The sequence below is a fragment of the Aptenodytes patagonicus genome, chromosome 1, assembly GCF_965638725.1.
Source record: "Aptenodytes patagonicus chromosome 1, bAptPat1.pri.cur, whole genome shotgun sequence".
Lineage (NCBI taxonomy): Eukaryota > Metazoa > Chordata > Aves > Sphenisciformes > Spheniscidae > Aptenodytes > Aptenodytes patagonicus.
The window spans coordinates 88,626,108-88,653,965 of NC_134949.1; the positions used below are offsets into that span (position 1 = coordinate 88,626,108).

The 27,858-nt window shown below is 40.4% G+C and overlaps 1 protein-coding gene across 1 annotated transcript in view; it reads left to right on the forward strand.

The window, feature by feature from the left end:
• The window catches only part of MAN1A2 (mannosidase alpha class 1A member 2), a 158,387-nt gene that overhangs the window by 84,268 nt on the left and 46,261 nt on the right, over window positions 1-27,858 (forward strand). Inside the window, exons 6-8 of the mRNA XM_076347531.1 lie at window positions 13,395-13,489; window positions 16,130-16,253; window positions 16,693-16,786. Coding sequence (XP_076203646.1) covers window positions 13,395-13,489; window positions 16,130-16,253; window positions 16,693-16,786 — 313 coding nt within the window. The remainder of the gene's footprint in view (window positions 1-13,394; window positions 13,490-16,129; window positions 16,254-16,692; window positions 16,787-27,858) is intronic.

Below are 27,858 nucleotides of genomic sequence, written 5' to 3' on the forward strand. Positions count from 1 at the left end.
ATTGTAATCCTTGTGCAGTTTCTGTTTACTAGGCTTGTACTAAATGTTTTCCTGACTGGCAAGTGACACTTAGCCCAATTTATTGCTGCATCTTGGTACCACATGGCACCCGAAGAGGAAGGAAGGAGGAGAAAACTGACTTCATTGCAATTTTGTTTCCTCTAAGTTTGACTGGAAATAGGTTTGCCTGTTGGTATAACATGCTTTAAACTGGTGGAAATAAAACACAAGCTGTTTTAGCAATAGAAAATGCAATAACTGTGCAGTAATAGCCACTCTTAAAACTCACTCTTTGGTCACGTTCCTGTAGAGGACTATAAAACCTGAGAAAGAATAGATCATTTGTAACTATTCACGTGCCATGTATCTCCCGATGACCATGTCTATTAGTTTTTGGCTCCCTCTTCAGTAGTGTAACAGTCATACTGATGCTGATGGGCACCAGTGACAGCAAGCGTAGTGTGTTACCTGTTATTTTTCCAGACATTCGTTTATTGGCATTACTGTTGACACAGTAAGACACTAATTTCTACCCACTGAGTTTTCCTATGTTCTTTCCGCCTACGTTAGCGTCTGCACTGAGGGTTTTCATGCTTGATCTGATCTAGAGAGGAAGTATGGCATTCTTTTTCGTCAACTGAAAAAACAGTTCTTCCAGTAGGATTTTTTTTCCACTTTAAAACAAAGCAAAAATACAACTCTGGACATGATAGCACTTTAAAACCAGGCATCTTTGGCTGGTTTTGCCTTTTGAAACTTGTTTTCATTCAGTGCTGTTATGTTTCCCTCTTAAAAAGGAGTTTGAATATTAAAAACTGTTTAGACAAGAACAGGTACTGAGAGAGAAAAATGAAATAAGCCACGAATGCTACAAAAAACTGCTAAGCAAAACCACTAAAAACTAGCAAAATCTCTAGCAAAAGTCATGTTGTCTCTAATGATGTGTTCACCTATCACATGATAACATGGTGAACTCTTCTAGTCTATTAGGAATCAAGAGGATGCTAAGCTGCCTGCAGTAGTACTGTATTCCATTTATGAATTTATGATAATCAGCTGACAAATCTTTAAAGAAATGACCAAGAAGCTCTCTAGCCTATTAACATTCATTTTTTTTAATTCAAAATATAAAATAGCAGATAAGTGCCTAAACCAAAAAGAACACAACTGTGTCCATGTTCAGAAAAGGTCATTTAAGGTGACCTAGGTATCTAGTCAGTCTGATTTCACTCCTCTTCCCCATCCCAGAAATTCAGTTAATGGAAAATAAGATATTATCAGTATAGTAGTGATTTGACAATAAAAGTATTCTCGTAAGAATTTATAGCTGACTGTAGATTTGCTCATGTTGAAATGGGAAGTAAATAGAAAACTCTGGAGAAATTTAATCAATTGGTCAATGTGGGCTGTATAAATGAAATCCATTTTAATGTTGCCAAAGGTATAGATGCAGGCTGTAAGTTAGAAGAAAAAAAAAAACAACAACAACCCATGTTGGCCAGACCAACGTGGGAATGGAACAAGGGAATATGTTTTGAGTAGCTCTGGCTTCAAGAGTATGTGGAACTCTCAAAAGGCAAGCAGTTCAGTTTGAAGTTTCGGTATGAAATCCTGTGGCAAAAGACCTATGAGCATTTGGATTTATAAATAGGAGTTTTGAATACGAGGAGGAATTCATTTCTGTTTAAGTCATTAATAAAGAATCACTGTTGGTATGCTGTAAACATCTTGGTAACCATGTTCTTAAAAGGATGTGTAAAAACCGCAGAAGTATTAAAAAAAAAAAAAAATCACAAAAAGATAGAGGACTGATAGTTGTGCTTCCTGGATGCATGAATAGTCAGTATGTTGTATATGACTCAGTCCAGATATGTCTCTGGAAGAAATGTTTCACTTAAATACTACTTATTGACAGAAACACAAAGTGGCTTGGTAATTATGCTTTATTTTAAAAACAAGATCAAATTGTTGCTCTGTTGAGCCTTTTTGATTTTTGTTTGTATGGCATAAAAGAAGAAAAATTTTGTCTTATTTCTGGCCCTAGGATCTATAAATTATGCTGCAGGAGTTTAAGGTATTTATCTTACCATTTTTCAAAATAAATGTCTGTTTTTTCAAGTGCCTTGCAGAATTTATGCAACTATGAAGATTCGGTGCTTACTAATTCATTGCTCATAGCTTTTGTTTGCCAACCAATTTTCTGTCAGAACTTGGTCCTAATATATATATTAACTGTAGATAAGCTAAATATGTCTGTAAATCTGTGAAAACAAGCCAGTTCATCCATTAAAAAAAAAACCAACCAAAAACCAACACTACTTACTCACTTTCATCAGATACAACGTTATGAAATATATTTTGCATCTGACTGTGTAAAGGATATCTTTTTGAAGATGTAAAAGCTATGTGATTTTTTAAAATTATTTTCTAGACTGTCTGTGATTTTGCATTGTAATCTGTTAAATCATACCAATGGGAGGAGGGAGGCTGTGTGTATAATGAGTGCATATAGTGTGAAACAATGTGTAATTTCATCTCTGTGTAACTTTTTTGTAAAGGCAAATACAGTCTAAAGGGGACTGAGTAATTTCTGGCAAAGTCTAAAGGGGAAATCAAGATTAATTTAAAATGGAAAGCTTGGCAGCACATTCGAGAGAAACAGGAGGCAGGAATAACTGAGAAAGTAAGTAGAAATTGATACAATGTAAGCACAGAACTGAAGGACGAATAAGGTGACATGGCAGAGAAAAATATATGGGAAATTAAGGAGATATTTGACATGAGTGGAGAACACGTTAGGAGCAGGTGTTACCAAAAAAAGCCGGTGTCAAGAGGAATTAATAATCAGAGAAGGTAGATAATTTTTATTGCATGAAAAAGATTCTCATAAGACTTGTAAGTATAGCACAAAATGCTTAACTACTTGACTTTAGAACCATTTCTTAGGGTTCCTAATACACATTTTCCTTCTTAAAAACCACAGAGAGACTGGATCATCAGTTGGGTTGGGACCTTCAGGAACATAATGTAGTCTGTTACTCAACTCAGTAGAACAACTGGTAGTAGCAAAATACCAAGAATCACTGATTAATAAAAAAACCCCCCGAGATTCATTTTTACCATTTGCTTTGCCTGGGTGTATTTGGCTACAAAGGCATGTTGAGAGGCTGATAAATCAGGGTCAATTCTAGGTCCGAAGAATATGTTCCAGAGATGAGAAAGCGTTCTTCCCCTGTCAGATTCCCCAAGATGTTCCTCATACTCCAGTTCCTTACAACTACACTCCTGGCACTCCCTCCATGGTCCCTTTTTAGGTATTGTCTGCTTTAGCCCTTCATTCATTCCCTGTCCTTCCCTCTGATGCCTTTTGTTTGTTCCCTTCAGCCTCTATTCCTGCTCTCTTCTTTTAATGACTTCTCCCTGGCACTTCACCTTGTATGAGGTGGGGGACTGGAAGCCTTACCTTTTAACAATTCTGCTTCCCTGCTGGCAAAGCGATCTTCTGTCCCTTGATGGCTTTTTTGCTTGGTTTCCTGATGGCCATTCAGATTTTATCCTTCTCTTTCTCCATTCCCTTTTTCCAGGCTTTCTAAATCAACCTACTTTCTTGCTGTCAGCAACTAGTGGGAGAACATTTAAGCCGGATGCCAGACACTGTGCTCTCACATCTGGTTCCCTGTGCTACAGTAGCTCTCTCAGCAAGAAGAAATCATCTGAAGGGAGAGTCTTTTAAAAGCCCACTTACATCTGTGGAGCATGCTTAGGCATGAGTGATTGTGATTGGTATGTTGTGCAAATTCAAGATTGTTGCTTCTAGTCCTGAGACGATTTATTTACAAAGGTAGCTAATCTGGCAGGTTAATAGTGCTTGTGCAGGGAAACTTACAGTGAAGAATTCGGAGATATGAAAAGAAGGAAAGATAAAGCACAAAAATTGCCTGGGCTGAAAGCAACATTCTAATAATAATAATAGAAGAGAAAACTAACTCAAAACTGCTGTGGTTTTCGACTTAGTTAGGCGGGATGAGAAACAGTGCATTGTATCTTCCTGGAAGGATCAGATCAAGGAGGCATTTATATGCCAGATTTTCATCGCATTTATTCTGAATTTTAAGTGATCTGTGATGTTGGCTGACTGGTGTAAAGTGCCTCAGATTTGAAGGCCTTTTAAAAATGGAGAATGTATAACTTTTCTACTCAAATATGCATGAAACCCATGCCAGGGAAGCTGATACGGCTATTGAAGTGAACGGAAATGATGCAGTTTAATTGAGGTATTATTAGCCAGTGCCAGGTAGTTTAAATGCGATTAGCTGGTTGTCCAGTGCCTGCCAAATTTTTATGTTTAGATCTTCTAGAGCAAAAATTTCAAATATTTCTAGTAAGCTAATATATGCACAAACTTTCTCGTGTGGATTTTTTAAAAATATCAATAGTGTGAAACCCATGAATATTTCATTAGATCCTAAGATGCCTCAGTCAACAGTAACTAGATTCCTCATGTCTGTTGTCCAGGAAAGCAGCTTTGGAAAACTTTAGAAAAGATAAAGATAGTATCACTTAAGAATTCTGTTAGCAAATCTTTCCCTGCTGGTGATAGAAAACCACCATAGTATTTATTATCTTATATCTAAGAAGCAGCATTTGAACATGTAATTGCTAATTTGTAAAATGTAAGTAGGAAAAGTTGTAGTTAACCAGATAATATCTGTCTTATCTGCATTTAACTGATACAGTTTAAGTATTTTTCTGTGTTTATTTTTCTGCTCATTTGTAGGCTGGAGATTGTAGCTGAACAGTATGATCATATAGGCATTTTAGTGCTTTTCAGTACAACTCTAACTTAGGAACTACCAATAGGATAGTTTTCCTAGGTTCTCTAGTCCATCCATATTGGTTGATAGGATGGGGTAGTTTCTTGCCATCTCTTTTGCCAGTGTTTTACCTGTCCCTGTATTCAGTATTCCAAAGAAACATGACCTTTATTTTTATCTCAGAACAGTCTAGGGCCTCTAGGAAAGAGGAGATCTGGAGACTTGGGTATACGAATGGACCTGTACAGTCCTGTGGGCTTTACTGAGCTTTCTATTTCTTTTTCAGAGCGCAGTTGCAGCTTTTTCCTTGAAGTCAGGATAGTTCTGATACACTGCATTAGAAATTTTTTACAAGCTTAATCTCTGAGTCTCCAGACAGAGATACTAAGGATAGCTAGGCTTGTGTAGCCATGATTTTTAGATCAGAGGCAACTGTTACATCACCTAATTTCATGCATCATCTGAAACTGGACAGCCTTTTTTGCCTTCCTACCATTCTTTCAAATTGTCAACAAAAGCATGTCTTTCAAGGAGGTATCCAGTGAGATTTTTCTTTTATAAAAGTATTTGTAGAAGTGTCATGTGCGGTGTTACTGGCTAAAGAAAACGTCAGCCTAGTCTGCATGTTTTGAAAACTAAGGGAGTTTCAGAAAATCTCTTTACAAAGGCATTTTTCTTTTAGTGCAAAAAACCTGGTTTGACTTTAGAAACCTTTAAAGGGAAGAGAGGCCTGGATCAGAACAGGTGCAGAAGGAGGCAGTCATAAATGTTCATAAATGTTGACTTTCTGAGTTTGCTGAATTGGTAATGTTTTTTTTTGTTTTGGTATGGTTTTTTTGTTTTTGAAAGAAGGAACATTTTGTGAAGCATTTATTGGCTCATGAAATGAATAAATCAGCAAGTTATGTAATATTTATGGATGAAGTACTATGTTTATCCTGTTGTTCTTGAGAGACCAGAATTCTCATGGCACAGGACTCTGCAGCAACAGTTGCATGAACAGAAGTAACCGGTCCTGGACTTCCAGCAGGGTGAATTTGGCAGTGTTTTAAAATCTTGGAGACTGTTAGAATGAAGGAATTAAGCCCAGTTTCTTTCTCTCTGCCTGTGTAAATCTTCTGCGTGTAACAGCTGCATGGCTTACAGAAGTGTGGTAGCTTAGAAGGCTAAGGTTTAAATGAATATTGTTGGGCACCAAAGCTAATGCACAAGATGAATGACATCACCCTTAGATCACCCCTACCTTCAGAAAGTGCAAGAAGGAGGACCCAGGGAACTACAGGCCGGTCGGCTTTACTTCAATCCCTGGGAAGGTGATGGAGCAACTAATCTTGGAAAACTATTCCTTGGCCCATGAACAACAAGGTGATGGGGAGTAGCCAGCATGGATTCACAAAGGGGAAGTCATGCTCAACCAACCCTGATAACCTGTGATGAAATGACTGGCTTGGGAGATGGAGAGGGCAGTGGATATTGTCTGCCTAGATTTTGGTAAGGCTTTTGGCACTGTCTCCCATAAGATCCTCACAAAGAAGCTGGTGAACTATGGGCTGGATGAGCAGATAGTGAGGTGGATTGAAAACTGGCTGAATGGCTGGGCCCAGAGGGTGATGATCAGTGGTGCAAAATGTAGTTGGAGGCCAGGTATCAGTACTGGGTCCGATCCTGTTCAACATCTTCATTAATGATCTGGATGATGAAGCACAGTGCACCCTCAGCAAGTTTGCTGATGACACAAAACTGGGAGGAGTGGCTGATGTGCCAGAGCATCGTGCTGCCACCCAGAGGGACCTCAGCAGGCTGGAGAAATGGGCTGACAGGAACGTCATGCAGTTCAGTGAAGGGAAGTGCAAAGTCCTTCACCTGGGGAGGAACAACCCCATGCACCAATATATGCTGGAAGTCAACCATCTGGAAAGCAGCATTGCAGAAAAGTGGTGAACACCAAGTTGACCATGACCCAGCAGTATGCCCTTGCAGCAAAGAAGATTAATATCCTGGGCTGCATTGGACAAACTATTGCCAGCAGGTAGAGGGAGGTGATCCCTCTCCTCTACTCAGCACTGGTGAGGCCACACCTGGAATGCTGTATCCAGTTCTGGGTTCCCCAGTATGAGACATCGTGGACATAGTGGAGAGAGTCCAGCAAAGGGCCACAAAGATGATGAAGGGACTGGAGCATCTCTCATCTGAGGAGAGGCTGAAAGAGCTGGGACTGTTCAGCCTGGAGAAGGGAAGGCTCGGGGGGCATCTCATCAATGTGTACAAATATCTGAAGGAAGGAAGTAGAGAAAGCAGAGCCAATTGACACCATAGCCATTTTAAGTTGACACCATAGTCCAGATTCAAGTTGATTCCTGTTTTTTTAACTCTGATCTTAGACTGCTGAGATGGGTTTAGATTTTTCATTTCCATATTAATTTTTTTTCTGTCTTAGAGAAAGTAATATAAACTCACAGAGCATCCCTTTGCAGGATGCGTCTTCTCTTGTTTAAAGACTTTCAGTCTTTTAGAAATGCTGTGGTGTTCATCCAGTACTTTGGTAATCATTACAGCTCACCAAAGCCAGCAAAAGTAACTTAGCTATGGCATTGTCTTTACAGTATCTGCAAATATTCCTTCCTTGAACATCTGCTATGACTCAAGAGACCTACAGTGCTGAAGAGGCGCTGTTGTATTTATGTAATTCTACATCATTTCACCACTATAGGTGGTGTAGTTTGTAGCTGCCCTGCTAAATCTCACATGAACAGGGATTTACATTCTCCAGGACCAATTCTAAATGTGACATACCTCTTCAATCATCACTCTCAAACATCTGTAAAATAGAGCTGAAGTGCTCTCTCACTCTCAGTTCATACTATGATAGCTGAAATTTTCCCAGAACCTTAATGCATCTCTCTCATCTCACAAGATGCCTTTGTAATTAAATCCGTGGAATTTATTGGAAGCAAATATGTAAAGAGGGAGTAATTTCTTCATTTCTTGGTAGCAGGATGGCCCCCACTTGCAGTGGGGAATCCCCTAGGAAAACTGTAAAACCCAGGAGGTCCCAATCTTGAAGGGGGAAAGTGTGTTGGAACTTAGAGCTATTCATCTGGCATGCAGACATCTTCTTCCTATGCAGTAAGGCTTATATATAAATAGGCAACAAAAGAGCAATGCTTATTAAGCTAGTTATCTTTTTTTTGGGGGGGGTGACAATGCTGCTTATCCTGATTTTCAGCAGTAAATCACACCATGAGCCTCTGTCTCTACTCATGCAGAAAGTCCTATCTGACACGTTGAGCTTTAAATGGGTGGTTAGCCACAAAAGGGCGACGAAGAGTTCACTACTGCAGGTAGAACTCTGAAGGTAGAAAGATAACTATTCTAGATTGGGCCAAGAAATACCAAATCTTTTCCTCAAGGGTCTGAGTCTAGTTTTGCTGTCAGATGTTCTTTTGTGGCTTTTTTATCTGTATTTAGTAATTATATAGGTCTGCCTCGTCATCTTCATGCTTAGCATTCAAAGGAAGCATGTGCAGGATTTGGTAGTAATGGTAGTACTGACAGTGAGAGTATCACATTTTTGTGAACTTGTGCAGTGTATCTGTTTTGTCTGATGTTTTTTCCAGGATCAAAAGTTATCAAACCCACAGGACCAGCCACATTGCATGACCATGGATACTCACTCGTTAATAACTATCAGATTAAGCAGAAGTCTGGCATTTATTACTGTTTAAGAATGACAACTCAAAGACTGATCTATGCACATAAATGAAAGAGATTCTTGATTTGTATAAAACATCTAAAATCCCCCTCAGAGTTAGGAACAAAGACCATTCAAGGCTGTTTGCCATTCATAGTTCTGGAAGGGAACACCTAACAGCAGTATTAGCATAATATAGTCTTCTAAGAGTTGCAGCCATGCATCTCAGCAGTCACTGGATACATCAATAAGGCTTTTGAAGAATCGTCTTAATCTTTAAGGCCTTTTCTGCTGAATGTTTTGGCCTTACTTGGATTAATAGGCTCAGGAGCAAGCTTTCATATTGTGGGGTGGGTGGCAGGTTCGATATGTTAAGCATCAATTTAATGGATGAAAATGATTCAGGCCCTCACAGCTGGTCTGCTGTACACACTAGTTTGTAGATACTGATTGATTTTTTCATCTTAATGAGGGATCCACTTATCTGATTTGGGGTTTAGGTTTTGCTTTTTCTGCTAATTTTCACTCTCTCCCCTTCTAGCTGTAAACAGCTTGTTTTGTATTTGATAGGGGGAAAAATCCTTCCATTGCTTTACAGCATTTGCAGAAAGAAGCATTAACCTACCAAACGCCATTTAAATTGATGGATTTAGCGTATAAGATTTTGCCATGTAAAATGGAAATACTTCTCCATGGTGACTTCTGAAACTTTTCTGAAGAAAGTCCATATTTTGAGAATGGACAGAACAGCTACTGTGGGATTAATACACATGTTTACTTGGAACAGTATTTTTGTGTCTTCAAAATAGGATGTCTTGCTAGAGGTGTTGTGTGGTCTTTACTTTAAGAAAACTCTGATCAGTTGCCTCCACATCTTAAGGCCACTACATGCTAAATTCTGTAATTAATGCAAGTGTGAATGCACATTTGAAAAAAGATTGAGTTATCCTGCAGGAACAGCACTTCTTTGAGAGCTGTTGTCTTTGTGGTTTCTTTGACTCCCTCTCTGTTACAGGGTCCAATACTTTGGAGCTTGTACTAGCAAAGAAACTTGGGGGTGGATGGTCTCCATGATTTATGCACCAATTACAAAGGTGCTCTGTGGGTCTACAGGGTAGGTACAAGGCCACGAGAGAGACAAGACACTTTCCTCTTATGTGTATGGAATGTGCACAAGCCATTTGATTAATTAGCAATATGGCTGGAAGAGCCGTAAAGAAGTTGCGTAGTTCTCAGTTATTCTTCTGTTCCCTGGCAGAGTCAAATAATGTCAATCTTTGTAGTTGCAGATGTCGTACAGTGCGTTTTTCAAAAGCTGATAAAGTGATGCCTCTGCAGCACAGTTATGTTTTGTTATTAGTTATCCTTATCACCAACTTTTTCCTAATAACTGCTTACTTGCCCTTGCTCCAGTTTGTATTCTCCATGTCCACGTAAAAAATTATTTCCTTTTCTTTGTATTAGCCTTTTATATACTGAAAAGTCATTATCTTGTCCTCTCTTGAACATCTTTTCTCTGGACTAAAACACTCCAATTCTTTTACTGTTTCCTAATGAGCTCTATTTTCAAGGCATCCATTCATTTTTGTTCTTCTTTGTTCTTGTCTGTATGTTTCTTGAAATGCACTGCCTGTGTTACGAATGGGTGATTTAAATCACTTAAAGAATTACTGTCAAAGGTATTAGCAAAAGTGATTATAACATGATGTTGTAAAAGTGCAACTTAACAAAGTTCGATGGCAAGGTTCACTCTTATTACTGTATGGCACAATCGTTTGAACAATGATTCAAAACTACCAAGACACAAATCAAAGTTACCATGCTACAAGGTTATGCGAGATATCGGTTGCCTACCAAAGATCTGCCATTGGTAAAAGGTTTGGTTAAGGGGTCGAGTGCATCCATCACAGCCTGTCAACAGGGAACTGCTAAGGCTGAAATAGAATCTGTCAGTTCAACCTGTTTTTAAAAAAAAAACAACAACCAAAAAACCAAAAAAAAACCCCAAACCCCAAAAAACCACTTACGATATGATAAGTAACCATGTTGTCTGATGCCCGCACATTGTTTAAAAGCTAGAGCCTGAGGCATTTGCTGTTGCTTTTATAGTAAGGCTGAAGCTTACTAAAAGAAGTCACTTCAGTGAGCTCAGCAGAGCACTCTGGTCACATCTGCAGTCTCCCATAAAAGGCATCTCATCCACCACCGCTTGTTTTGTTTCTTTCTTTTCCCTACATCTCTCCAAATATGCTCTTCGGGTCACTTTGCTCTGATGATAAAGCTATGCAGCTGTCTCCCAGTTCTCACTCAAGTCTGCATAGGTAAACACTGTATCAAGCACTAGGTGGTTTTGTTATCCAGAAGCAGCAGTGAGATGGGACTGAGATGGCAGTAAGGTAGGGAGGTACCTTAATAGAAAGTGAAGACATGTCTTCAACCTATTTTAAGTGTTTCGTTAGGTTCAGTCTTGGGTGAGAGGGATATAAAGAGGTAGAGTTTTACCTTCTGATGCTAAATCAGTGGTCGTAGAGTCGTCAACCCAACAGAGGTGACAGGAAGGTGTCTCTAATCACAGCAAGCTTTCACAGGTATTGTTAACATGATTGTCTGAACTAGCAGTTACTGCTGATGCCCTGATGCTCTGGTTTGCTCACATGTGAAATGGCTGGCACAGTGATTGCCTTGCTTTAACTGTCCTTGTTTAGCTTCGTGCACATTTAGATCAGCTCAACCTTAACTTTATACACTCTTACTAAAAACTGCTTTCAATACTATATCTTGTTCCCAAGTGTCACAGTACATTTCAAATTGATTAAAAGCTGGATAGCGGTACATAAATAGTTAACCATTAAGAATATTCTTCTAGTGAGGACATTTCTAGGGATGTTCTCCCATTGAATATTCTTACCCTAATGTTTCAATATCTTTTATTAATGAATAATACAATAATGCATAGCGCTTTCAGAGGGTGCAGGATCCAAAAGCTGAAGCTAAACAAATTCATGCCACAAATGTCTTTCCGAACTATGTACTATTTAACTGGAAGTCATCATTCTGTTCTGGATTAGGTGTTGAAGCTTGTCTGCGCTGTAGAGGAGCTCCCTTTAGATGACTCCCTATAGATAGATCTATCTGGTCTTGGCCCATCTACTACTTAAAAATATAAAAGTTCAGCATGAATTTTTGACACATATTTATAGATGCAAATCAGGTGGTTTATATGTAACTGGGCCAAGATAGAGCTTTTAGTTCTCTTCAGGGTTTCTTTTTCCCTAATTACCATAGACTCCACCTGTATTATACCTCTTATTTATACTATGCCTTCCTGTTTTGACCTGGTCCTTTATTCAAGGTCAGATTGTTATCTGAATTTTACTGCTAAATTTCTGTGTATTTTCTCAAAGACTGTCTCTTGTCAGTATCTTTGCTAAAAATCATTCAAGCCATATTGCTTCTGTTACTTCACAATTCTATCAAATCATATTCTGAGGTATCCTCTTTTTCAGTTTAGACATATCCCATCTTACGATTCATTTAGAGTACCTCTGTAAAGGTTCTTTTTCCTGTCTCATTGCTTTCAGATCCACCTCTATCTCTCCGTACTCCACTTGCATCAAATACAATTACATGTCATCTTTAATATTCTTTTCTGTTTTATTTCATGTCTCACTAGTCATCTCCTCAAATATTAGGATATTGATCTTTTCCCACCTCCATATGAATAAGGAGGATGTTCTTGATTGCTTATTTTTCACCTACTTTTTAGCTTGCTCCTCCAGCGAGCGTATCTTCTGCTTTCCTTCTGTAGACATTACGAAAGGGAGAAATCCTTTTTATAAATCCAACAGAGCTGTCTTGTAGTCCTTCTTAAAGCTCTTATTTCTCTTAATTACAGAGTATTGGTCAGGCAGTTGATAATAATGTTTCTATGGTATGTCCACGTTGCATAAGTTATTTTGGGGCATGGTAGTTCTTTTTGTTACATGTTTGTGCGGTGCTTCAAACTGATGAATAATGTTACCTTCAAATTAAGGAGATACTTTTGTAGAAATGTAGTGAATACTGACAATGAGTTAATTAAAATGTATTCTAGCAACTAGCTGCTGGACAGTTTTATGTCATGGGGATCTATATGCCTTCTTGGAAAAGGTACTTCCTATAGGCTTAGAAGGAACTTTCTCCTAGTTGCTTGTTTAACTAATAAACATTAGGCTCTGAGTAAGGCTATGACAGATTTGTGTTCCAAAAGTAGGTAGGAACAATACTAGAAATGAAAGAGATTTCATCCTGTCAGTAATTTCTATGAGTAATCAGACTTGGGAGGGAAGATTAAGGCTATAATTATTTTTCTTATGCATTATCAATGAAGGAAAAGCTACAGGAAACTGCATATATGTGGTTTTGCATAGACAGTGTTCATAAAAGAATAGGAACTCTGTCTGCACTATATATATCTCTCATTAAAAAGAGATTGGAAGTTTGTAAAAGTTAAAGTACTTGTGTGGGGGGTGGGGGAGTTGTCTCTTGATTTTTAGGTACAAAATATAAAGTATGGTTTAAAGACTGCTTTAGAAAGCACTTGAAATTCCTAATATTGGTGGAGGGAGGTGGGAGGAGGATTGATATTCTTCTTTAATAGGAACCTAAGCACTATCGCTGGAGAGCATGGAAGGAAAGAAATGAAAATGACAAGTTTTCTTTTCATGTTCAAGTCTTAATGAAGTTTATGAAGTGAACAAGTGAAAAATAAATGATAAGTTAATATATTTCTTACAATGTAAAGCTTTTCTAATACAAAGAGGTGGGTGGGGCAAGGAAATTTCAGTCTTTATAGTTCTTGGAGATAAATCAGACTTTGTAACTATTTGCAATTGATCCTACTATCTTAGGTTTTCAAGATTAAAGCAGTGCAACTGGCAGGAAAACTTCTTCCAGCCTTCAACACACCTACGGGTATACCATGGGCAATGGTGAATCTGAAAAGGTAATGAATTTTCTTTTGTGGGGAAGTGTGTTCCTCCCCCTCCCTCCAACTTAAAATTAGTAACGGCATATGTCTGTTTTTCTTAGTAGTGGAACTGTAGAAGATGCAGACAAGTTGGCATTCCTGGCACTTTAGAATAATTTTAGTAGAGTTCAGAGTATTTTACCTCATTAACTGCAATGAATTGTGACCATGATTTTTTTTTTTGTCTCGATTCTGCAATAAGACTTCAACATGCCATTGGAACATGCCCAGTGCATTATGCCATGTGTTGCCCTAGAGCTTAATCATTGGTTCTTTAGTCGTTAAAGAAAATTGTTTGCAGGCCATGGTTGAACTTACTGGGTTTTATGTACTGTGTGAGCTGTATGTTACCTTCCGAAGACTCACGATGTGTGAGAAGATGATGGGACTCTGAAGACACTAATTCATTTTACAGTTCAACTGAGGTATAAACGCTAATGTGCTGAAGTCCACTATGGTCAGTGGAGATGGAGAGGCTCCTTTAGATGGCTGTTCAGTCAGACACTGAACTCAGGTGGTCTGCATTGTCTTGTGGAAGAGAATTGCCTTGTCTAATTTATCTTGTATTGCTTGTTCAATGCTGGGTTTTCCCTCAGATTTTGAGAGAGTGTTTTTGATGCAAGGCATTTTTAAATTTTTATTACATTCTTAAACAGTAGCTGAATTGGGAGGCATGTCTAGATCGTGTGTACACTTAAGCCATTCAGAATAGTAAATAGCAGAGTGCTTTTGAATTGTTTTAAATTGTTTTCCTTTTAGGAGAGATATTTGTTGTGCTTTGTTAGACTGCGAAGAGGTTTAGGACGACTTTGAGAGCATTAGCCTTACGTGCCTTTTTGTGATTGGGAAACGATCCTCACTTTGCTGTCACTTCTTGGGTGAAGACCATGGAGCTGTGGTTTGCCCTTCTGTTGGCGCAGGGCCTCACCAACCTTGCCTGGTTTTCTCTGCTTTGCCTGTGCTGCACTTTCTCCTCTGAGGCCATTTATTGGACCTCTGTACAGTTAATATTGTTGGCTTAAACTTCCCTACGCATTTTCTGCATGGCATTCTGGCTTACTCAGTCTTGTGTTCTTCCTGTAGTTTCGTACGGCTTGAAATTCCTCTGTGCATAAGTTCTTTTATTTTTGCTTTGTTTAGCCCAAGCCTGCACCGTGATTCCAGTATGTTTGAATGGCCCAGGTGGCTGTAATCCTCAGGCAGCCCAGGCTTCTGGTTCACTGCCTTGAGCAATATAGATGGCGAGGTTTAAGAAGCTGCAAGCAGTAGATATATGGATACTTATCAGTAAAACACGGAGGCTGATCGCATAGGTCGGGTATCAGAGCACAGTCAGGAAGGCAGGACCAGGGAGGAGGATTTGCAGTAGGCGGAGGGGAAAAGATTGGAGCGCCAGAAATTTCATGTGTGCCGCTGTTGTTTATGCATTTACTGCGTCAGTCTCTTGGTAACGTACAGAACCTGCCGGCATCACAGCAGAAAATACAGCGTCTGGCATGCCAGGGGGCAGTGACAGTAGCAGGCACATATGAGAACACTTATCATGAGGCTGACGTGCAGTAGTAAAAGACAAGACCTGAAAGAAATATTTGGAAAATTATCGACTTGTGTTTTATTAGCTTTTGTATTCATAATTAAACACTTAAATTCTCTTTTTATGAGAGCTGTACCAAAAAAACCCTGAGACAAGCTATGGTTTTGTCTCTCTACACTCTATAAACAGTGGTTACTGTATTTTAAAAGGTGGTGGTCTGTCTCAGGTCAGAGCTACAAATACTGCTCCATAACCAACATTTTTCCTTCACATTTCCTCTTTCTAATTTATAATTTAAAAAATAACTAAGACAACATTCCTAGTTGATTGTAGTCTTATTGATAACTGAAATCTTTTGTGAGAAGAAGTAGAAGTAATCTCCAGGAAAATGTAGTTAACTCCAGAAATTTAAAAGACCCGTTCCTGGAAGGTGGTGAAAACTCCTGAGTTGGATTAAACCAGAGGTAATTTAGGAGTTACGACTTAGCAAGATGGTATCTCTTAGAGTGCAGAAGGTATGTGGTCTGTGGTACTTTCTGTTGATTCTTTGTGAGCCTGAGGAACTCATAGTATTCTGCCTACAGTAAACATACTGTTCTCCTATGTAGATACAGATAGGGCCCACTCCCATCCTGCTCGAGTGTCTAATACTGACTTGAAGCACATCCCACAGAAGTAAAGGGAACACGGCAGATGTTTGGCAGAACAAGGAAGCGAATGCTGCCACCTTCGGAAGTATACTCGTCTCGTCTGATAATTGCTGTCGATTCTTGTTCTTAGGGACATGCAATGAATAAACAACAATCAAGATTGGGTCTAGTGTTAGGACATTATATTTCTGTGATATCAAGATATTATATCTTTTAATTACAGGACTGAGGTTATGGTATCTTTTTTCCAAAAAGACCCAACCAGTGAACCAACTGATCAATCAAACCATAACTCCTGTAATCTTAAGTATGGGTTAATATTTTTCTGTTACTTGTTTAATTTGCTGTGGTGGTTGTTACTAGTGCTGTGCACAGTAATTCTGAATTTTTTGTTCTTTTCTCCCTTTTTTATGCATATTTGTTGGAATTCAGTGGTGTGGGTCGAAACTGGGGCTGGGCTTCTGCCGGCAGCAGCATCCTCGCTGAGTTTGGTACTCTGCACATGGAATTTGTCCACCTCAGCTATTTGACAGGGGATCCTGTATACTACAATAAGGTGGGTCTCAAATTCAGTTTTTTATCATACAAGTTTATCATACAAGTTTTTTATACTGTTTCATCATAAATTGCATTAAAGGGGAAGTACTTTCTATATTGCATTCTATTTGCATTCTTGGTAGCAGGTAAATGTTTTCATACTTGTATTTCTGTTACCAAATAGGTGACTTTTTAAAGTAGAAATTTATGACAACACAAATTTTCTCATTTGTTTCAGCATACGTTTAAAAATCGTAATTTTTAAACATGGTTATGTCAGCAGTCCTTTAAAAGCAAAAATGTACTAATCTGCAGGAAGCCCTCAAGAAAGCTTCTAGGTTCAGGTTAAGAAAACTTACTGCTAAAAAAAAAAGAAAAAGAAAAAAGATTAGATTTAACTATGTGCAGAGAGCAGATGAATGTTGTTAGTGGTGATCCTGATTCTTGATTTAATTTAGGTCATGCACATTCGGAAGTTACTTCAAAAAATGGATCGTCCTAATGGACTTTATCCAAATTATTTGAATCCAAGAACAGGCCGGTGGGGTCAGCGTAAGTATTCTTATTTCATTCATTCCTAATTAAAGCTCTACTTCTTATTTTGTTGCTGAGTTGGAGATCAGAAAAATTATTCTGTAGAGCATGAACAGCATTGCTTGAAAGCATGCAACGTAGAGCGATTACTTAGATTTGAGATCTCCTGAAACCAATTTTTGCCTGTTGCTGTCTCTGAAGTCACGCAGCTCCATTTTATGGTACTTTCTGAAAGCAGCTTCCTACCAAATCTGATGCCTATCCTTGCTTTTATCAGTCAATAAAACCTTCAGTAATAAAGAATGAGGCTGAAAATAGTTTCGTCATTTTGATTTCGTTCCTGCTTTTGTTCTGCAAACCATCTGGTAAGTGGATTACTGGAAGGTAACGTAGAAGTAATGCATGTTTGTGGTGGTTAAATTTGAGCTCCTTCACCTGGTATTAGGGACTGACATTTACAAACATCATTATTCTACTTAGTGGCATGTGAAGTGGCACGATGAACCTCCCTGTAGATCCTGCTGTTATCAATGTGTGTCTCATTTAAAAAAAAAAAAAAAAAAAAGGCTGTGGAATGAAAAGAAAAAATTGTTTTTGTTGCTGACAGTGTAAGTGGAGAGATAAAACATGAAGATAGACACACAAATATGATTCCTTTTCTTGAAGTGGTTCTTCCAAGAAAATTTGAGTGGTTTAGTGCTTTCATAGTGGGTGTAATAAAAGAGAATTCTTTTTCTTCAGGGTTTCTGTTCCTATTTCTTTTATGAATGCAAGTTTATTTAGGAAAAACAAGCAAGATGTTCTATTTCTGTCCCATTTGACATCATTGACAGGTTTTGGGGATTTCAGTGGTTGGCTGTAAATATCCAGCAGAACATGTTCTGGCTTGCAAACTGAGAATTTGCTTCTGACTTTGTCTGGTATATGAGGGAAATGAATGCAGCTGTCATTGCAGTGACTGTGAAGAGAGTTGTCTAATCTGATCGTTAAGGCCAAAATTGCCTCCCAAGAGTCTAATATCTTTGAGTGAATAGTGACAGCTTCTGAGACTGACACATGGGTTGATGAGATAAATTCTTCAGACAAATTTAGGTTTAACGATGCATTCAGAAAAAAGAAAGTGAGCAAATACAAATAGTCACCTATTATTTATTCAAAAGACAATTTTACATTGTTGTTCTGAAATAATTTTTTCTATTGCTTTTTTCTATTCCTAACCAATTGCTCCTGCTACTTTTATCAAAAGTAGTCTAATGTGGCATATCAATAGGATTCTTTAGGGGCTTTTTGTCAGTTGTAATAATAAAGCTCAGAATTAGCAGCTCTTGGGAAGAAGAAATAATCCTGGTCACTGAGAATAAACATACAGTGAAAATTTTAACTTTGCAGAAGTTTGATGGAGCTCGAACACACTATTTAAATGAATTTTGAAAGATAATACATTTGGGACTAAAGTTTAGAATTACAGGCTGAGACTTAAGTTCTTAGGATAAAAAGAAATACAACTTTATAGAGCCTTTAATTTTTCTGTGCTGCTCATTAGCCACAAACTTATTTCCTGGAATTTGGTGGTTGGTTTTTTGTTTGGGTTGGGTTTTTTTATTTTGTTGGGTTTTTTTGAGCAAATAAGCTTCCAAGTGCAGATACAGGTGTTCTGGTAGTGTTTCTAAGATATCTCCAATGCAACAAGCATTTGTAAACTTATCTTGAAAAGCTTTGTGGAGACAAGAAAGCAAGAATCCCTAATTCTGTTTTTCCTGCCACAAACCAGGATGGAACGATGAGAAACTGTCTTTGTTGCATCCCTGGTAGAACACTCTTCAGTGAATCTATTTGCAGAAATTTAAGAAGTTACAGTAAAGGTACACATGCACTGAAACACTGGACATGTGAGCTGGCTTAGACAGGAATTTTTCTTCTGATTCTCCTGCAGAGATTGTATCCTGCATCACAGAAGTCAGTTAAGGGTGATGCCTTGACGCACTACATCTCAGTTCACTAGAGCTCGTGTCAGAATCCACGATACTGTTACTGACTTAAGTCACATTGTTGGTATTAAGGGCAGGCAAGGCTTTTATGTCCTCCTCAGAAGGTAATTTCAAAGAGCATTGTGTTTGGCTTGTTATATACTTTAGTACTGGAAAGACTGAGACAATGGAAAGAGTACCAAAGCATAACTTTTCTTCTTTCAGCTTCTGGGAAAGCTGCCCTTTTCGTCTTTGTTGTGACCTTTAGTTTGATGCATCTTATCTTGTACAAAGTACTTTCTCCAGATAGTTTCTGAGAATTATTTCAGAACTCTTTTATTTGCCTAGATACATGTAACTCTTGACTCTGACCTTTCTGGGTTTTCTTTTTTCTTTTTCTTCCTTTTAACATATTTTTTTTTTTTCCCCTCCTCAGACTTTTTTGGCTGAATTCCAGTTAGGTTTTCTGTTAATCTGTACGGTGTTCCAACTAAGTCATGAGGGGTGGGAAATAGGTAAAATGAATCTACATAAATACACAGTTGAAGTATGGGATTTAGCTGCAATATAGCATCAGGATATGAAGGGGATATAGAAGGGAATAAAACCAGGCTCACTAGAGATGAGCCTAGGGGTAGCATGCCAATGCTGGGGGTGAAATCGACAGCCCAGCTGAAGTGCATCTACACCAATGCACGCAGCATGGGTGGCAAACAGGAGGAGCTGGAAGCCATTGTGCAGTGGGATAGATATGACTTAGTCGCCATCACAGAGACATGGTGGGGTGACTCCCACGATTGGAGTGCTGCAATGGATGGCTATAAACTCTTCAGAAGGGACAGGCGAGGAAGGAGAGGCGGTGGGGTGGCTCTGTATGTTAGGGAGTGTTTCGATTGTATAGAGCTCAACTATTGTGATGATGATACGGTCGAGTGTTTATGGGTAAGGATGAGGGGGAAGGCCAACGAGGCAGATATCCTGCTGGGAGTCTGTTATAGACCACCCAACCAGGATGAAGGGGCAGATGAAGCGTTCTACAAGCAGCTGGCAGAAGTCTCTCAATCGCTAGCCCTTGTTCTCGTGGGGGACTTCAACTTCCCGGATGTCTGCTGGAAATACAACACGGCAGAGAGGAAGCAGTCTAGGAGGTTCCTGGAGTGTGTGGAAGACAACTTCCTGACACAGCTGGTAAGTGAGCCTACCAGGGGAGGTGCCTCGCTCGACCTGCTGTTTACAGAGAAGGACTGGTGGGAGATGTGGTGGTTGGAGGCCATCTTGGGCTTAGCAACCATGAAATGATAGCATTCTCGGTTCTTGGTGAAGTAAGGAGGGGGGCCAGCAAAACCGCAACCATGGACTTCCGGAGGGTGGACTTTGGCCTGTTCAGGACGCTGGTTGAGAGAGTCCCTTGGGAGACAGTCCTGAAGGGCAAAGGGGTCCAGGAAGGCTGGATGATCTTCAAGAAGGAAGTCTTAAAGGCGCAGGAGCAGGCTGTCCCCATACGCCGTAAGAAGAACGGGTGGGGAAGACGACCGGCCTGGCTGAACGGGAAGCTTTTGCTGGGACTCAGGAGAAAAAGGAGAGTTTATCGCTTGTGGAAGAAGGGGCAGGCAACTCAAGAAGAGTACAGGGATCTTGTTAGGTCATGCAGAGAGGAAGTGAGAAAGGCAAAAGCCCAGCTAGAACGCAATTTGGCTACTGCAGTAAAAGACAATAAAAAATGTTTCTATAAATACATTAGCAACAAAAGGAGGGCTAAGGAGAATCTCCATCCTTTATTGGATGCGGGGGGAAACATTGTCACCGAGGATGAGGAAAAGGCTGAGGTACTTAATGCCTTCTTTGCCTCAGTCTTTAACAGGCAGACCAGTTATCCTCAGGGTACTCGGCCCCCCGAGCTGGAAGACAGGGACGGCGAGCAGGATGAACCCCCCATAATCCAAGAGGAAGCACTCAACGACCTGCTACGCCACCTGGATGCTCACAAGTCTATGGGGCTGGATGGGATCCACCCAAGAGTGCTGAGGGAGCTGGCGGAGGAGCTCGCCAAGCTGCTCTCCATCATTTATCAGCAGTCCTGGTTAACGGGGGAGGTCCTGGATGACTGGAGGCTTGCCAATGTGACGCCCATCTACAAGAAGGGCCGGAAGGAGGATCCGGGGAGCTACAGGCCTGTCAGCCTGACCTCGGTGCCGGGGAAGATTATGGAACGGTTCATCTTGAGGGTGCTCACAAGGCATGTGCGGGACAACCAGGGGATCAGGCCCAGCCAGCACGGGTTCATGAGAGGCAGGTCCTGCTTGACCAACCTGAACTCCTTCTATGACCAGGTGACCCGCCTAGTGGATGAGGGAAAGGCTGTGGATGTGGTCTACCTGGACTTCAGTAAGGCCTTTGACACCGTCTCCCACAGCATTCTCCTAGAGAAGCTGGCGGCTCACAGCTTAGACAGGTGTACTCTGCGCTGGGTCAAAAACTGGCTGTAGGGCCGGGCCCAGAGAGTTGTGGTGAATGGAGTTACATCCAGTTGGCGGCCGGTCACGAGCGGTGTTCCCCAGGGCTCAGTTTTGGGGCCGATCTTGTTCAATATCTTTATCGATGATCTGGATGAGGGGATTGAGTGCACCCTCAGTAAGTTTGCAGGCAACACCAAGTTGGGCGGGAGTGTTGATCTGCTCGAGGGTAGGAAGGCTCTGCAGAGGGACCTGGACAGGCTGGATCAATGGGTCGAGGCCAACTGTATGAGGTTCAACAACAACCCCATGCAGCGCTACAGGCTTGGGGAAGAGTGGCTGGAAAGCTGCCTGTTGGAAAAGGACCTGGGGGTGCTGGTTGACAGCCGGCTGAACATGAGCCGGCAGTGTGCCCAGGCGGCCAAGAAGGCCAATGGCATCCTGGCCTGTATCAGAAATAGTGTGGCCAGCAGGAGTAGGGAAGCGATTGTCCCCCTGTACTCAGCACTGGGAGGCCGCACCTCGACTACTGTGTTCAGTTTTGGGCCCCTCACTACAAGAAGGACGTTGAGGTGCTGGAGCGTGTCCAGAGAAGGGCAACGAGGCTAGTGAGGGGTCTAGAGAACAAGTCTTATGAGGAGCGGCTGAGGGAACTGGGGTTGTTTAGCCTGCAGAAAAGGAGGCTGAGGGGAGACCTCATTGCTCTCTACAACTACCTGAAAGGAGGTTGTAGCGAGGTGGGTGTCGGTCTCTTCTCCGAAGTAACTAGCAATAGGACGAGAGGAAATGGCCTCAAGTTGCGCCAGGGGAGGTTTAGATTGGGCATGAGGAAAAAATTTTCTTTACTGAAAGAGTGGTTAAACATTGGAACAGGCTGCCCAGGGAAGTGGTGGAGTCCCCATCCCTGGAAGTATTTAAAAGATGTGTAGATGAGGCACTTAGGGACATGGTTCAGTGGGCATGGTGGTGTTTGGTTGACGGTTGGACTCGATCTTAGAGGTCTTTTCCAACCTTAATGATTCTGTGATTCTATCATTCTAGTGGTGGGTTTATTTTCTATTTCTATACCCGTCATTCTAGCAGCGGGTATATTCTGGTGGTGGGTACCTTTATTCAAAGTAATTAGTCTGGCTGCTCTGTGCACATCACTGATATTTTTATTAATGTTATTACTACCAGTTGATTATCCAGAGAGTATTAAACAAAATATATAACGGAAGAATCCATTTAGGTCAAGTTTTCTCAGCAGTTATGTTTTGTCTTTACATTTTAATTTATTTTTTAAAAGAAAAAAATTATATGATTTGAATAGCAGAAAAAAGATACACTTCTGTGTTGTTTTTCTGTTTGATTTTGTTCTAACAGGCTGATAGGTAAACTTTAATACTTAAAGACAATTTCTATTGCAAGACAGATTTGTGGAAGAAAAGAGAAGTCTCCAAACATTTTCTGTGGCTTTGGTGTGGCCCCATAGGACTGTAAGCTGGATGTGTCTCTGTTTGCAACAAGAATTTTGTGGAAAATTCTTGATACCTTCTACCTTGATACTTGATACAGTATTTTCATACCTTCTCAGAGGTATTTGCACAAGGAGCCTACGCACATCCTCATTTTGTGTTTTTAACCAAAAAAACCCACAAGGATTGCATCTACTTTATTTGACTTGCAATCTCAAGTATTAAATGTTAGTGTGAGCAACTAATGTGCCTTTGAAATACCCCATTGAGAAATCTTTCCTTACTTTTTCCTCTTTGCTCCAGAGATGTGTGCAGTGATTTATGCCGCCATGTAGGTAACTTCTTAACACATGTAAGGTCTCACAGCGTATGGCCTTTCTTCTTTTGAATCTCAGATTTTGCAGAATCTAAATGTCATGTTGTCCATCAGAACTTTATATGAACTGGATATAATTTATAAATATGAAGCTTATGTCTCAGCTGCTGGTGTTAGGAAATTAGAGTAATAAAATTCAGTGCTAGGTCTTATGGAAGGGGAAGGTGATACTTGTTTGTTTACAGGGTCATTAAGCCAGCTGATTTTTACGTACTCTCATTTTCTCAGAAGTTTGATTCACTCATACTCACAGGTACCAAGACATGTCCAAGTTGTCTGGACTCAAAGAAAAAGGGACACTGCTATCCAGTCCTCTTCACATATCTAGGGTTCTTGAATGACAATGATGAGCTAGTTTTTGGACAGATCTTTCAGGCCTTTTAGGGATCAGCAATTGTTATGGGTTTTTTCTATGCCTGAGAATATTTGTCTTTAGCCTTCATAGATCTTAGACCACGTTGCTGTGTCTTGTCTGTTCTTCCTCATTTAAAAGTATGCTTAAAATACACGTTATGTGGTCTGTTCTCTTCTTGGGTTAGGGGAAGGGGAATGGGGTATGTAATGTGCTGCAACCTTGTCGCCATCCTTCTGATGTTAGGATGCAGGGTCTGATGAGTCATTTCTGCTGTGGTTTGATTTATCAGAGTGCAGGCCTTTTGATCTCGATATAAACAGCATGTTCTGCAATTTAACTGCTGGGGAATGATGTTCTGGAGACAGTGCCCTGTGACATACAGACCGTCCTTTTCGCTCATTGTTCTGCTGGTGCTTACAAAGACATGCGTTTTCATTCAAACCAGTCAATGTTTCTGTTACAAATACCTCAGAAGGTATAATCAGTAAAGTAACTTAGCAGTCAATTAGTAATTATGGTTTCATCAAGAAGGACGTGACCATGGCTTCCAGGTTCTTAACAACTTGGAGAGATGAGTAGAGTCATATAGTGTGACATAAATCTAATCTATAGCTATGTCTTTGTAATGTTTACATTTTTATGAATATAAATTTCCAGGTGCTTTAATGCATTTTACGTAGGACTTGAAGAAAGGTTCTGGTGACAGATTACCTTCTTTTTTTTTTTTTTCTCTGCCTGCCTCGTGAAGCAGCAGCAGCCAGGGTTGGGAGCCGCAGCAGGCAGGGCTGCACAGGGACTACCGTTCCATCCCATCATTTGTTTCCATTTGAATGCCATAAAACCCAATCCTAAAAACTGCCAGGTGAATGGCTTACTGGTCACTGCTAAATCTCCAGGCTTTCCAGTGGAAATACTTCGTAATACAGCTGGACCCTTACTGCTGTGTAGCAGGCAGGGAGTTTGTTATACCCAGGAGGAGGAAAATGATGTCATGTGTAGGCTAAATATTTGTGTTTAAGCTTGTAATGTGCAGGTATTATTACAGCATGAGTGGCATGACAGACAGCTTTTTAATGGGTTCAGCTCAGGATTTGTCAGCTCACTGGGGCTTTTGCTAGAAGGCAGAGCTATAATGCCCACAGGATTGTTGACACATTCAATTTTTGCTTACGGACTAAGGTGATGGTCCAGTAGGAAGAAGTGATTTACAATACTTCTGCCTTGGGGTTTCAGTTTCTGTAAGACTGAAAGGAAAATAGCTGGCAAGAAGCATATTCTAACCTCTCACGTTAACCTACAGTTAACTTTGTTAGCTTTTCATTTTACTTGGTGAGTGGTTAGTTTGATGTAAGCATCAGAACTTTGAATTTAGATTATTTTCAAAAACAGTGACAGCGCTTTCTAGAGAAGCCTGCTAAGCAGATATAATGACTAGAATTTTGATTAAAAGTAAGAGATTTCAGAATTATAGAAATTAATTTGTACTGAAGAAAAATGATTTCTTTAAAAAATGAAAATATGTTGAGAAAATTGAATTCTAGTTTGCATTTGCAAACAGGTTAGATGACAATACCAACTAGAACAGCAATAACCCCTCACTACAAGAAGGACATCGAGGTGCTGGAGCGTGTCCAGAGAAGGGCAACAAGGCTGGTGAAGGGTCTGGAGAACAAGTCTTATGAGGAGCGGCTGAGGGAACTGGGGTTGTTTAGCCTGCAGAAAAGGAGGCTGAGGGGAGACCTCATCGCTCTCTACAACTACCTGAAAGGAGGTTGTAGCGAGGTGGGTGTCGGTCTCTTCTCCCAAGTAACTAGCGATAGGACGAGAGGAAATGGCCTCAAGTTGCGCCAGGGGAGGTTTAGATTGGATGTAAGGAAAAATTTCTTTACTGAAAGAGTGGTGAAACATTGGAACAGGCTGCCCAGGGAAGTGGTGGAGTCCCCATCCCTGGAGGTATTTAAAAGACGAGTAGATGAGGCACTTAGGGACATGGTTTAGTGGACATGGTGGTGTTGGGTCGACGGTTGGACTCAATGATCTTAGAGGTCTTTTCCAACCTCAATGATTCTATGATTCTATGAACAAAGAAAATGCCAATCTGCATGTTATTGCCGAGTCAGGACATGCCACTCGTGTTTGCACATTTCTGTAAATTGGGCATTCTTCCTTTCTACTTTTTAATACCAAGAACAAAGTATTGCATTTCATCTGGTTCCAACATCTCTTGCAAGTATTAATGTTACTGAAGGGGAATTCAAATCGCTCTGGCTTCACATTTCACTTCCTGCAGTTGGGCTACCTGTGGAGTTACCTGGGTTGGTTACGTAAGAAAGTTGTGTCAGTTTAACTAAAATTGGGGTTTAGACTATATATGGCTTCCATATGCAAGAAAATAACCAGAGATGTCTATTCTATGTTAGCCTTCTGCGTTTATTACACCTTAGTGATATGTGAGCACATTAACAAGTTGCTGTAAAGTAAGCTAGTATGTGAATTTACGGCGTGCGAGCTGAGTGTTGCTATTAGGAATGTAATAGCAGATACTGAAATTACCATTGCTGAATGCTAATGTGATGAACATTCAGACTGCAATCTATTCTACAGTGGTTTGTTCATGTCTCCTTACTGAAAACAAGCCCTTTTAGTCAGATTTGCAAGTGGACTAAGTTAAAAAGCCCAATGAGGGGTACTCTGTCAGCACACTTACAAGGACTCACCAACAATGTAATATTGGTCCACGTTTGTGTATTTAATGCACTAAATTTAAATGCTGTCTTTCATGTACAAAGTGGTTACTGTCCTCTAAAGACAAATAAGAAGATTCACACAGGTATTTAGCCTGCCTTGTTACACACACTGCCCTTAGCACCTTTAGGTGATGTTCTCACTTTCTTGCAGTTCCCTGCGTCTGTTACTACAGAGTAAGTAGAGGCACAGCCAAGGTGGCTGAATGGGAGCAATTTCTATACTCTGTTTCCCAGTTGTTTGTGCTATAGACTAGCCTTTAAATAGACCAAAGCAAATGCCTTTGTGGATGTGCATATTTCAGTTTCTTCAGGTGGTCTTTCATTTTCAACAGTAAATGCTTAAATTAAACCAAACCAAGCACTTTTAATTTTAAAATACTATTTAGAGAAGGCTTCCGTGGATTTAATTTAATTGGATTAGATTTACACTTCTGTTAAAATGGTGCAATTTTCACATGTAGGAAAAGCAATAAAAACAATTTTAAATTACTGTCATTAAATCAGTGCAAATATTGGGTGAATATTCCTAAATTTTTATGCCTGCCTGTACAGCTGGTTTTAGTCTAATGCTCTTGGGCTGAGGTGTGTAATTAACTGAACTGCTTCATTTAAACTCTTGCAGGTAATAGACAAACCATGAGTAATACACCCTATCTATTTTCATTTGTGACGTGACATTGTATCAAATACATAGCACCATCTGTCTATATTTATTTGTCAGTATTTAAAGGAAAATTGAAAATAAATTTGATCTGAATGTTTGTAATGCACTTTGTTAAAGATGTTAAGAAAGCCACCGCATCCAGCAAACTCCAAGACCTGGGGATTCCTCCTTCCCTGCTATTGAAGCCCAGCCAGGTGCAGGTGTCTCCATCCCAGTCTGATGGATGTGGCTGCTGCTGTTCCTGTTTGCAGGTTTGGCCAGTAGCAAGGCTGAGGACATAGCCTAGAGAGGTGCACACATACACACCTGTGCTTGAACCCTTGGACCCCTTATGCAGCCATCGGCTCAGAGCTTGGGTCTTTTCAGATGCAGGTCTCCTCCTACTCACCAGCTCGTCCAGCTTGAAGTTTGCTAATGAATTCCACACACTCAGGATTAAATTCACTGGGAAGAACAAACACACGTGGGTCTTTCCAGTTGCTGACACACAGACCTAGGGCCCTGTGACCCACTGTCTTTTCTTCAGCTGCTGCCACCCGAACCTACCGGTCCCTGTGACCCCTTTCTCCAGTTGCTGGCACTCTGACTTTGCAACATGCATCCCAGTCCCTCCAGTTACTGGCACCCAGACTTCTCTTGCAAGCCAGTCTCTCCAGGTGCTGGCACCTAGCCTTGCAGGCTCTGTGACCCATGGCCTCTTCTCCAGCTGCTGATGTTTACACCTTGCAGCACTCACACATAGGATAGTGAGTGGGATTACATGCAACAAATAAAGGATTTAATAAGAAGATAAGGCAGACTGTGCTGGTAGGGTGCAGGGCTCAGACAGACAAGCATGCTGGCCGGCAGCCCGTTTACATGCGACCAGGCCCTTTTAATCCATCTTCTCTCCATTTTTCTTTGCTCGTTCCTCCCCAATCCACCCTGATCCTTCCCTTTCCCTCCCTTTGGCCCTAAATAGCCCATAGTAAGTTTTATCTAAAGCCACAGACCCTTTCTGCTGTCCCATAAATACGTTTTGCATAGTCCTGTAAGTCCCCTCAAATACCTCATAATGCTCATGACGATCAT